General features: G+C 41.1%; 1 protein-coding gene across 3 annotated transcripts in view; it reads left to right on the top strand.

Annotated features, from left to right (window-relative positions):
- Tnik (TRAF2 and NCK interacting kinase) overlaps window positions 1–13,448 on the top strand; it is a 412,408-nt gene that overhangs the window by 277,952 nt on the left and 121,008 nt on the right. For all 3 annotated transcript variants that reach the window (XM_052180712.1, XM_052180713.1, XM_052180711.1), the window contains exons 5-7: window positions 1,706–1,816; window positions 6,841–6,931; window positions 8,223–8,353. In XM_052180712.1, coding sequence (XP_052036672.1) covers window positions 1,706–1,816; window positions 6,841–6,931; window positions 8,223–8,353 — 333 coding nt within the window. The remainder of the gene's footprint in view (window positions 1–1,705; window positions 1,817–6,840; window positions 6,932–8,222; window positions 8,354–13,448) is intronic.

Genomic DNA, 13,448 nt, shown 5'->3' with positions numbered 1-13,448 from the left:
CACATTGTAATAAAGGCTCTCCTTGAACATCTGATCTTCCTGCCTCTACCTCCCAAATGTGGGCATTACAAGTGGTGCGGAGGCCCAAAGCCAGAGCTTTCGCATGCTAGGCAATCACACCATCAACTCTGCTGTCCCCTCAGCCCCATTTTGTGAGATCTGAGCCCCTCTCAGGGGCTTAATCTCTACCTAAAGATTTTATACCCAGTTGTATATTTTCCTTCTTTTACAGTGTGTGTGTGTGTGTGTGTGTGTCTGTGTGTGTGTGTAGTGTCTGTTCTGCATGTGTGCGAGTGGGTGCCCATGTGCATGTAGAAGACTGCAGCTCTGCAGCTGATGTCAGGAATCATCTGGGTCGCTCTTGCACATTACTCATTGAGGCAGGATCTATCAGTCGAATGCAGAGCTCACTGATATTCCTGGTCTCACTAGGCAGCTCACTCTGGAGAATCTCCTCTATATCTCCCAAGGCTGGCTTTACAGACAGGGAGCCAAACACATCGGAACTTACCTGGGTCCTGAACTCTTGAGTCCTCACATCTGCACAGCCAGCGTTTTATCCCCTGAGCCACCTCCCTGGTGACACCCTCCCCCCGCCAGGTGCCTTTTAAGGACCTGGTGACAGAGACCTGATAGACACATGTGGACTCCATTGTGCCTCTGTTCTGTTTCCTTCTCTCCTATCAAGTTGAGGACTGATTACTAATTATTCTAAATTATTTTAATTAATTACAAAAATCAATGTCTTATCTAACTAAGGGGGCTTTCCGTTGAAGACTATGTGAAAGAGAAAGACTGGAACAGAATTGCTTTCTATGAGCCTGGGAAGGGACGGGAAAGTCCCAGTTCCAGCCTCCGCTCTGCCTCAATGCTTACCCTCGGCCCGATTTATAAAGTTGCTGAGTACAGTAATGAGTTTATATTTATAGACTGCTTGGAGCTTTTTGGATGAAAGGTGCTAAATTAGAGTTTATTGTTTATTGAATTTATTTGATGTGTCCAACCTCTTGGGAACACTTACTGAAGTTAATTAAAACCAGATCGTCCGCACCCTGACAGCTTACAGTGTCGCATCCAAACCCATAATGTAAACAGCCTGCACTAGTACTGTCCTAGCGTGGGACTGTCTAGAGAGCCACCTTCTTTGGATAGGGAAAGGTTATGCTTTGCAGTAGACACAAGCACAGCTGCAGATTCAATTCACAGCCATCCTTTCAAGTTTGTCCGAGTTGCTAACCTGCTCCTATTAAACAAAACAAAAGCCAAGCCTTCGAATATGAGAATGTTCTTGATTTCTGACTGTGAAATGTTATTTGAAACACTTTTAAAAAATAATAATAATCTTGGAGCAAGGAGATGGCTTGGTGCACTGGCCATCATGTCTGATGACCTAAGTTTGATATCTAGGATCCACATGGTACAAAGAGAGAACTGACTCCAGCAATTTGTTCTGTGTGCCTTACACACACACACACACACACACACACCTAAAATATAATAAGCATTTTTAAAAATAATCTTTCTCCTCTATAATTTCACAAGGACTTACTAGAAAAGATGATGGTTTAAATATTGTTTTCTGACTGCGTGTTCATTGCAGGAATGGCATTCACAGACTAGAGAGCAGTCTGCTTTCTAAACCTGACTTAGTACGGAATTGCAGCCAAGTGTGATTATAACAAATTCTGTTCCCTTCCTTTGCCAGTTGGTTATGGAGTTCTGTGGTGCTGGCTCTGTCACTGACCTGATCAAGAACACGAAAGGCAACACATTGAAAGAGGAGTGGATTGCCTATATCTGCAGGGAGATCTTACGGGTAGGTGTCGGGTGGCCGTTGCGGGACTCCTAGTTCCTTCAGGTAATGCACCATGTCTTGATAGAGATTCTGTTCTCTTCAGTCCTTCTAGTGAAGTTTTTAAGTGCAACAGAAATGTATTTCATGGCTTACTCTAACAATCTCACCATGGGATGAATGTTTATAATCCCAGCATTTGGAAGACCGAGGCAAGAAGATTATGAATTCAAAGCTATGTTAGATAGGTAGATTATAGGTAGATAGATAGAGGATAGACACATGACAGACAGATGTTAGAAAGGCAGATTATAGATAGATAGGTAGATAGATAGATAGATAGATAGATAGATAGATAGATAGATAGATAGAAAGATAGATAGATAGGCAGACAGATTATATAGGATGGATAGAGTATATATAGATCATATAGATCATAGGTAGAAAATAGATATATATGTAGATTGTATATGTATATGTGGATATAGATAGATGATTGATGAATGTCTTATTCTAACAATGATGGTGGTAACTGTGCTTTGGTGCTAAGGCAGCATTAATGAACCAAGGACCATTCTAGATGGTCAAGGTCATGTGTACTTTCATTTGGAAAGTTGACATTTCATGATTTCCACAACACAACACTTGTTTTTGATAATGATTCCTTTATTACAAATCAGACTTTAGATCACAATGTCCCTGAGGGGAATGGATTAAGAGCTACACTGGTTAGCCATTCAAAGTGTCTATTTTCATAACTAATGTTGTAGGACCTCCTCGCCACTAAGTCACTATTTGTGTCTGTGTGCACAGGCTAGTTTAAGTGTTTGCACCTTTAAAAACTCTTTGAGGCTTAGCCACTTAGATAAAGGATGAATATCAGATATGCCTGCTTGCTTACTTCACCACACAAATCTCACAGTGAGGCAATAAAACAGTTCAGGAAGAAGGCACTTGGCACATTCAGTTCTCTCAAAGTTAGTTTAATTTTCTCTTGCTACTAATAGGGAGGCTATTATGTGTCTACTGGGTAATTATACTACATCTTTCCAACAGTCATTATTGATTTATAAGTTCTGCCTTCTAAGTTTAAGGGATTAGAAATTAAAAATGCATTTCACTGTGTGTCCTGTGGTGTCCTGTCTGTGCTCTGGATGGATGGACTTTGAGAAAGATGGAAGATATATAGTGATGATGTGTGGTTATTAAATGAAAACCAGATTATGAAGGAAACAAAGGGGAAATGAAACTTAAACATAACACTTGTCATAGCATGAAACAAGCCAGATATTTAGAAGCAGACCTGAAGACAGAGGTGAAAATACTGAGAGACATGGTAGGAGCCCCTAATAAATGATGGCACATACAGATCTGTAGTCAGGATTCCCACTATGACAAATATGTCACTTCTCAATGGCTTGATCCATGGTTTCTTGAAACGTCTAATCAAAACTTCTCTAAGCATACCATGGACAAGCTAGATTTTTAAAATGTTATGGACATGGAAATGGCCCCAAATAACCAAAGCCCATTTTAAAGAAGAATAAAAGCATAGGGTTTATGTTCTCAACTGTCAGAAGTTATTCAAGGTTGCTAAGTAACAAGACTAGACAATTGTCAAGGACATAGAATTAGGTGTCCCTGAATAGTTCCATGTCATACAATCACTGGTACATGACAAAGAAGGGCTGTAGTGGACATGCTCTTTATCACACTATGACACTATCAATGTGATAGTGTGAAATTAGCACCTACTTTATACAGTAAATTTATACCACTAAATACAAATGGCAAATATAAAAGCCACTAAATGTATGTATATATGTATGTATGTATGTATGTATGTATGTATGTATGTATGTATGTGTGTATATGTATTTAAGATAAGGTCTGGCTTTTAATTTACTACATTTTGAGGATGACCAAGAAGTTCTGACTTTTCTGCCTCCAACTCTTGAGTGCTTGCTGAGTGGCGCGTACCACTACACCTATTTTAGGTGCTGCCTCATTTTGTTTTTTTCTCTGTGTCTGTCTGTGTGGGAGTACACATGCACATAGAAACTAGAGGTCAGTTCTTTCCAGCGTGTCTCTCAATCAGAGTCTACCTCGTGTTTGTATATATGCTGTGCGGAGCTTCCTACCTAAGCTGTTACCAACAAGGTGGAGTAATACACAAAGGTGGTGTGGCTTTCGGAAGACAGAAATGGTTTAAGAAATAAACGTGAGAACAAAACTTGAGAAGAAGCAAACTAAGGCTTCTGAGTTCCATCTTAGTGGGCAGTTATCTCCAAAGGTTGCTCTGTCATTAACACAATGTGCATTTCTATCCATCGTCCAGGAGGCCACCTGGGGAGCACCAGGGAGCTATGAGGCCTCTGGGAGCAGCTCCGTCCTCCCACGCCTGCTCCCATGGGCTCTTTTTTTGGCCCTTTTTGAAGGTCCATCACTGGAGCAGGTATTTGCTCTCAAGGCTCTACAGGCAGCACAGATATTCACTGTAGACTTTTGAATTTTATGAAAATGGTGTGTTTCTTCCTTCTTTCAACACTTTCTCCCATATGTTGCCAGCATATATACTCACAAGAGAGACTATTTGATCCCTCGACACAAAAATTTTATGAGATGGCCCACTGTGTGCTGCACAGATGCGCGTATGCTCTGCTGTTCCATTGCAACCACTTTGGTCAAGATAAAAGGGGTCTTTAGTCCCCTAAGCACTTACATTTATGTGATATGAATGAAGGCATTTAAATGTGATCATGGCCTACCTAGAGCCAAACTGAACAGATTTTTTTTAAAAAGAAAGAAGAAGAAAAGAAGAGGAGGATGAGAAAGAGGAGGAGGGAGAGGAGGAGAAAGGAAGGAAGGAAGGAAGGAAGAGGGAGAGAAAGAAAGAGAGAGAAAGAGGAGGAAGAAGAGGACAGAAAAAGGAGGAGAAGGAGGAAAATGAAAAGGAGGAGGAGGAGAAGGAAGAACAGGAAGAAGAAGAAGGAGGAGGAGGAAGAGGAGGAGAAGGAGGAGGAGGAGGAGGAGTAGAAGGAGAAGAAGAAGAAGGAGAAGAAGAAGAAGAAGAAGAAGAAGAAGAAGAAGAAGAAGAAGAAGAAGAAGAAGAAGAAGAAGAAGAAGAAGAAGAAGAGGTGTTGTTACCAAAGTAGTGCTTCACACCATCCCCTCACTAACTCTCAAGCTGTTTCTTTAACAAGAAAAATTACATTGTGTGTGCTTGTGCGTACCTGCATGTGTGCATGTATGTGTGTTCATACATATGTATGTATGTCTTTATGCCTTATCTTTTATATAATGGTTGTGTTATTTGTAGAGAACAATTAAAAGAACAGAAAATCATAAATAATAAAATCACAACACTTGGGTGCCTGATAGTATAACTGTATTTTGTTTCAAAACTAATTTTTAGATTATTTTGTCATAATTTATCTGAAAAATAAATCTGTCCTTCATAGAACTCACACCACCACCACCAAAGTCTGAATTGGAGTAATTCCTGGAGAGACAGATAGTCAGGTGTGGATGTCACTGAGTGTTTAATATCACAAACTCTGCACAAAGTTTCAAAATTATCAACTCCTAAAGTGATAAGAGTCAACTAAGAAAGCAGTGGTTGTTCAGTTTTGTGTGTTTGTGTACTCACGTGTCTGAGTGCACACATCTGTGTCTTTGTGTACATGTGTCTATGTGCACATGTCTGTGTGCACATGTCTCTGTGTGCACACATTTGTGTCACTGTGTATATATGCCTGTGTGTGCATGTATTTGTGTATACATGTTTGTGTCTATGTGCACACATTTATGTCTGTGTGTATACGTGTTTGTATGCTTATGTGTTTGAGTGCATACATTTGTGTCTGTGTGTGCATGTGTCTATGTGTGAATGTGTCTGTATGCACATGTGTTTGAGTGTATACATTTGTGTCTGTGTGTGCATGTGTCTGTGTGTACATGTGTCTGTATGCACATGCGTTTGAATGCATACATTTCTGTTTGTGTGTGCATGTGTCTGTATGCATATATGTTTGAGTGCATACATTTCTGTTTGTGTTTGCATGTGTCTATGTGTGAATGTGTCTGAATGCACATGTGTTTGAGTGCACACATTTGTGTCTGTGTACACATGTTTGTATCTGTGTGCCCACATTTGTGTCTGTGTGTGCATGTGTCCATGTGTACTTGTGTCTGTGTGCACATGTGCCTGTGTACAGATGTCTGTGCTGTGTGTACACTGTAAGACACCTGCAGCTATCATCCCTTAGCTGCTGCCCTTCAATGCCTTTTACAGTCAGGGTCTCTCACTGGCCTAGAAACCAACAAGTTTGCTGAGTCATTAAATCAATGTTAAGTTAGTGGCCTCCCCAGCACTGATTGCAGGCACCGCCATCATGCTTGACCTCCCTTATTATGATAACTCACGTCCCCATGCTAAAAGTAAAGCACTTGACTGTCTACACTGTCTTCCCAGACCATTTTTTTCTGTAGTATAGACCACACTGAGTAAGACCAAAAAGGAAAGCCCTTGACCGGCCTGAAAGGTATTTCATTGTGCTTAATTAAAATTGTATAATTGAAAATAACTTTTACATTCAAACGTCTGTCCAAAAGTTACATTTGGTGAAACTAGGTTAGTTTTCTAAGCAAACTGTTAATGTGTCCCTCACAAATTAGCCCATATTGACAGACCTCACTCCAGGAGCAAATTCAAGCTGGTAGGAACCCAGACGTACCATCGTGCATGCAGTTTGCTCTATACAGTGGTCAAGTGCAGGCTTCTAATCACATAGGGCCATCAGTACCCCATCATATCTGACATCTCTACCAATGTCAGATCGAATGTGTTTGGTCAGTATACCGTCATGTGTGTATGCCACTTGGTGCTGATAGTGTCCTGTAGCTCAGTTCAGCTCAGCAACATGGCTATATGGAAATGAAAGTATCTCTGGGTGCATTGAGTTTGAGGATGATTGTTTGCATTAGAAATTGTGTTTGCATCTTCGTTTATATCCTATTAACTCTCTCTCACCTCTTCATTCCACTAGGGCCTGAGTCACCTGCACCAGCACAAAGTGATTCATCGAGATATTAAAGGGCAGAATGTCTTGCTGACTGAAAATGCAGAAGTTAAGCTAGGTAAGGACAGCATCAAGAGCCACAACACAGCTGGAGTCAATAGGTGTCAACAGTCCTTTTCATAAACCTGTCACTTCGGACTTGGGGGTGGGGCATTTCCCCAAAGGTGAAAGAAAAATAGTTCTTTTTTTTTTTTAAATCCATTTGAAAAGTGTTTTTCCAAGTGGGAAGACCTAGCCCATTGTGAGTGGAAATGTTGGCAGTCTGACATAAATGCTTAGGTCTCAATTGCCATTTTGTGTGTGTAACTTTTGTGGCCATGAAGGCTATCTTTTATAGAACACCTACTTCTTTTGTTTTCAGTGGAGCCTTAATATAATCAAACACCACAATTTGTGATTTCCACACTGGTGTATGTATCTACTTAATCAAGTGGTTTAAAAGTATGTGTTTGTATAGAAATGGTAGGAGGGACCCAAATGCCCATCACCAGAGAAAAAGATAAAGTATAGGAGTGGAAATTTAGTGGAAAATTATCCAGCATTAAAAAGGAAGAAAACTATAACATACATTACAGCCTGGATGAACTTTGAGGCCCTTATGTTACATGAAATAAGATGTGTTCTGTGTAATTCTGCTTTTACAGAGAGGGGAGTGTCCTAGGGACAGGGCAGGAGGATGACTGTGTTAATGTTCAGAGGTATAGAATCTCACTGGCAGAAGATGAAAATGTTCTGGGGATGGATGGAGGTTAGGATGATGCCATCGTAAGGGCTTCACTTGGCCCAGACAATGTGCATAAAATGTGGTTAAAATCTATCCTAATGAAGTTTCTCTTACTATAATAAAACACCATAACCAAAAGAAATGGGTTAAGGAAAGGGTTTATTAGAGCTCACAACTCTCAGGTCACATTCCAGTTCTGATTAAAGTCAGCGCAGGAACTCAAGGCAGGAACCTAGAGGCAGGATCTGAAGCAGAGGCCACAGGGAAGTACTGCTTACTGGCTGTCTCCATGCTACTTGCCTAGTTTGCTATTTTATCCTCCTCAGGATTGCCTATCCAGGGATGGTTCCATCCACAAAGGGCTAGGTCCCTCCACAACCATCTATCAAGAAAACCCCTACAAACTTGCCTACAGGCAACATGATAGAGATGTTTATCAATTGAGTTTCTTCTCTATAGAATGATAAACATGTTGATAGACCTAGTGATATTCTCTATACAGAATAAACCAGATGAAATTGTAACATTTATATTATATATACACTTTACCACATGAGGGGCACACATTCGTTTTACCCTCACATCCACCCTGAGGTTCTAATTTATTCAACTATCTTTTCATCAGTGGATTTTGGAGTGAGTGCCCAGCTTGACAGAACAGTGGGCAGGAGGAACACGTTTATTGGGACTCCCTACTGGATGGCACCAGAAGTCATTGCCTGTGATGAGAACCCGGATGCCACCTATGATTTCAAGGTATGAGTTAGTTGTGCTGTGAAGCCATGTCTGGCCCCTTGTCCTCACAAGCATTTGTGATGTCACTTACATGACACAAAAGGAGACCTGAAAAATAGTATCTGGATCTAAGATTATAAGATATCAAGCAATAACTGCTTTAATGAATTTAATGAATTTTATCATATTTGGTCTATTTACAAAATGATATTGAAATTATTTTCTATGCTTTTGAATGTATTCTTACTCTTGAGAAATAGAGCAGGTTTGTGTTGTTGGTTACAGTTTAGTTTTGGCAACATCTATATTCTTATTTTTTATCCTTTTTCATCTAATAAGTCTTTTGACTCATTTTTTTAATGATGCATAAAAAGATTCCAACTACACAGACACACATAAACACACACCCACACACACACACACGTGCACACTCACATACACACATTTGTAGCAAGGACTGGACCTAGCCCCCCACAGACACACATTTGTAGCCGGTGTGCAGCTTGGTCCTCATGTGGGTCCCCTAACAATTGGCGTGGACACTGTCTCTATTTCCTGCCATTGGATCCCCTTCCCCAACTGAACTACTTGGTTGGGCTTCAGTGGGAGAAGATGTGCTTAGACTTGCTGGGACCGAATGTACCAGGGAGAGGAGGTTCCCAAAGGGGAGGAGCTTCCCCTTCTCCTCACAGAGGGGGAGGGGTAATAGGAGGAGGGATTTTAAGAGCAGGACCAGGAGGAGAGGAAAGAGTAGGGAGCTGTGGTTGGGATGTAAAATGAATAAAAAAGTTATGGAAAGAAACAATATTCCAACTGTACATATTAAAGGAATTTCAAGTAGCACTTTTATACATGCACAATATTTAAATCAGGATAAATATATCCATCTCTTTAAACATCATCTTCTAAAGTAAAAAGTTTCAGAGGGCCCGGAGAGATAGCTCAGTTGGTCAAATGCCTGCTTCTGAAACAGAATGCCCCCAGAAGACACACAAAAGGCAGCTATGGTGATGCAGGCTTGTAGTCCCAGCTCTGAGGAGGGTCTGGGGCCTTTCTAGCCAGTCAGCCTAGCAAGTTCCACCCAGTGACTGACTGAGCTTGTCTCAAAATTCAAGGCTTGACATCTGTCCAAGATTGACGTCTGTCCTCCCCACGCAGGTGCAGACAGACATACACCTACACACCCATGCTCAGTCACAAAAGTTTGGGAATCAGGTCGTCTAGCTTTGTCAAATGGGCTGCACGCTATTGTAATTGTCCTTGGCTACTGCACAAGAGCGCCGAGGAACTCCTTGCTTCTATCAAACAAGAACACGGCACGTGCTGGGTCACCCTATAGATTCCACTCCCAAGCTAGGATTCTCAAGGCTTCTTCTATTAAACCAAAATATGAATATTGGGGGAGTCTTTGCAGTTAAACGGAGGCAGGCCCCTCATTTCTACGGGCTCACTGTTGATACTTTGAAGTTTCTTCTCTGTCGGAGGGATGAGGTGGAATGTAGGTCTGTGGCTTGGCTTTCCTCTGGTGTGACTTGGCATCTCACAGAACTTTGATGGATCCCTTGTCAAATTCAGCAAGCTTCTCCCAGAAGCCTGCTTGCATTCATCCCAACGATGTAACACCAGTCACAGTTCCGACACCCCTCAAGAGCTGCAGCGCCTGGTGACATTGCTTCAGCATAAATCCCTGTTAGCAGAAAGTAAAACTGTGGACAGTGAGCGCTAGAGCAACTGCAGAGTTCTCAGGCTAGGCACTAGGCAGAGAGACACCCTGAGGGCAAAATGCAACACTACCTGGATTTGCTTTGTTAGTTCAAGGACTTTCCCTTCCAATCCTGCAAAGGGGGAAACTGAGGCCAGGTCTTCACAGGTGCATACCCAGCTGATGACACTCTCTGAACTTCAACTTAAACATGTGTCTCCCAACTCTGCTCAGATCTCTGTAGTCATGTGTCCCACCCTACAAAGGAGGGTCTAGTGTGGATCTGTGTGTCCTGTATTATACAGACGGGTTATTATTTTATTTGTCTGAGTTGCCTTTTAAAATGACTATGTTCAAAAGAAATTAAGGTAAGTCAGCATCATGAGGGCCTCTCTCTGAAAAGAATCTATTGGGTTCTTCTTTATCACAGCTTGGCCTTGTGTGGTATTTGTTTGGCTTCTATATAAATCTCATATTCTCATGCTAATAGTACATTTGAGGAATTTCTCTTTTAAAGTTCACTTACTTCTCTCCATTTGGTTACTGTTGAAATCCAGTGAGAGCCATGCAAATCCTGCAGGCTTTGAGACCCAGCATCTCGGGGCATTGATGAAATCATTCACCTCTTTAGAGAAATGCAACATTGATGGTCTTGAAAACATAATAATCCCCGTCTTCCCTCAAAGTTAGTCCCTCTAATGACCTGACAGCAATCTGTCTGAGAGCAGCTGCCTCATTAAAAAATTAATCCCCTGCCAAAATAAATGTCATTTATTTAAACTGCTAATGATCAGCACATTTGAATAATTCCATTTGCAAATCCGCGTGAGGATGCACTACAAAATATATATCCCAGACACGATATGCATATTTTAATTGGCTGTAAGCAACTCTTCAAACTGTGGTCGTATTTAACACGTGTTAACTAGTTTACATCTGTGCCATTGATAATTTGAACCACTTCAAAATATACCAGGAGGGAGCTAGGGGGATGGTTCGGAGGTTAAGAGCACTTGTTTCTCTTGGAAGACCCAAGGGTTCAAATAGCAGAACCCACGTGGTAGAACTCGACCATCTTTAACTGCAATTTCAAGGGATTCAATGTCCTCTTCTGGCCTCCAATGGCACCTGGCACACACATGCTGCACAGAAACAACATACAGAAAATACCCATACACATAAATAAATCAATCTAAATTTTAAAATTGGACAAATTATACCAGGAAGAACCAGGTCTAGATTTTCAATTCACCCTTGGCTTAATCTTTTAACTGTCATGGTGGGCTATATTTATGTGCAGTATATTTTTTGAAGCATAGTCAAGACCTCTGGGTCTGACTTGTTTTTTAGGAGAGTAAATAGAATAGCTTTTCCCTTTGGCCGATCCAAAGCTTGGAATTGAGTTCAAATCTTGGACTTCTTTTCTCAGACTGCTGCTAAGAAATTCTGTTTAAAGATGATGTGATACCAATATGTAAGAATAATTTATTTTACAAAAAGGGATTTTTAAAAGGGTCCTCACAGAGAACACATGTTCAACAATGTCAGTCATTGAGACTGTAGTGTGGACTTATTTATAAAGATGGTTATGCACCTAAGTTCTTCACAAGGAAGAAAACTCCATGCCTAGGCTATGAATTTTGCTGTTCACCTGTCAAGGGAAAAGCAACTTGTCTGAAGAGTTGAGGAACAAGATGATGCAGAAAGGAATACTGGGGAGTCATAGAGGATTTATTTTGACCACTTCATGATTTTAGTCAGAACCGGAGAAGATAGATATCTTTACAACTTCTCCATTACTGTATCTTACCTTGTGCCCAGGAATGTGGTCCGTCACCGTCTTTCACAGAAAGTTGACTTTGAAACTATCTAATCAATCCCACTGTGTGTACACTTAGTGAACTCCGACTCTATGTGTGTCTCTGTGTGTGTGTCTGTGTATTTGTGCATGTCGGTGTGTACATGTGTGTGCACACACGTGTATGTGTTTGCGCATGTGTGTGTGCACATGCATGTGCACATGTGTGTGCATGTATAGTTAACTGAGCTCTCTCTGTATAAACCATTTCCTAGTGGAGCATTCACCAGAGATCTATAAAGCTCCAGGATTTGGTCATGTTGGGGGAAGTCCACTTGAACCAACAGGAGTCTCAGCCTCTGCATTGACCTCAGCATGTTGAACTCCCACATAGATTCAATGTATATTTCCACCATTTTCAGGAGGTGTTGATTGAATAATCGACAGTTTGAACAGCACTGGATTCTATAAGCTTCACGATGAAAGCGCTGGCTTTAAAATGAAGGTGAAATGGCAAAGACCTATGTGATTTACCAGTTACTATTATTGAGTGACTATTATTTGGTTTATTTTTGAGATGCTTTTAAAGACTGGTAGAATTTCTTATTTTTCCAAATTCCATTTTTAAAGATTCCGTTCTAATTATGTATGCCTGTGTTTGTGTGTGTGTGTGTGTGTGTGTCTGCGCGTGCGTGCGAGTGTACATGATTCGCCGGGGTGTTAGCCAATCTGCAGATACCTTGGAATGCATAAGAGTGCTTGGCCTTTTGGAGGCCACGGGAGAGTGTCAGAGCTTTCTGAGCTACAGTTGCAGGTGGTTGTGAGCCATGCAATGTGGGTGCTGAGAACTGAACTTAGATCTTCTACTAGAACAGTGCCTACTGGCAATGCCTGAGCCATCTTTCCAGTTCGGAAGTTTCTTTTAAAAGTCAAAGTAACTGAATATCCTAAGGACTTCTGTGGAAAGGAGTTTGAAGAGATGGAGTTTTCACTGTAGTCCGGCTTTGTATGGCGTCTGCTGGGTGCTGGGGAAACTCTGAAGGCTTAGGAGGAGAGCCTGTACTGCATTTGCCTGGTGTGCTGGCTTTCCCCTGGGGGCTCTTCCTTTCTAGTTTTCAGAAGTTCTGTCAAAACACTTCACGCAAAAGGAAAGGTTTCATTTCCCTGATAAGTATGCAGGGCAATAATGAAAGCTTTCCCATTTAATAATAAGCATTCAAAGATTTAAAATTAATAAAACTATTCAAAATTCCTAGGCTGTTTAAACTGGTATTTGTAAAACTTACTGTGAGTTGTATTTCAGTAGGATGGAATCTGACAGGTATTTTATAGTCCTAAGCAATTGCCTCAACAGATACCCACTAAAGGAAGTTCTCTGTGGCCAAGCCCACATCCATCGGACTTGGTTGAATAAAAACTGAATTCTCTATCCAGTGGAATGCTGTGCACCACTTGAGTAACGAGGTACTAGAGTAGCACATGTGTTTGATACCTAAATGTAAGCACCAAAGCATCTTCCTCTGAATTTAGTCTTAGTCCCATTCCCCTGATGTAGAAACACACACACATACATATATACACACACGTACATACACACATACATGCATACATACATA

The sequence above is a fragment of the Apodemus sylvaticus genome, chromosome 4, assembly GCF_947179515.1.
Source record: "Apodemus sylvaticus chromosome 4, mApoSyl1.1, whole genome shotgun sequence".
In the NCBI taxonomy this organism is placed as follows: Eukaryota; Metazoa; Chordata; class Mammalia; order Rodentia; family Muridae; genus Apodemus; species Apodemus sylvaticus.
This window is presented reverse-complemented; position numbering and strand designations above follow the sequence as displayed.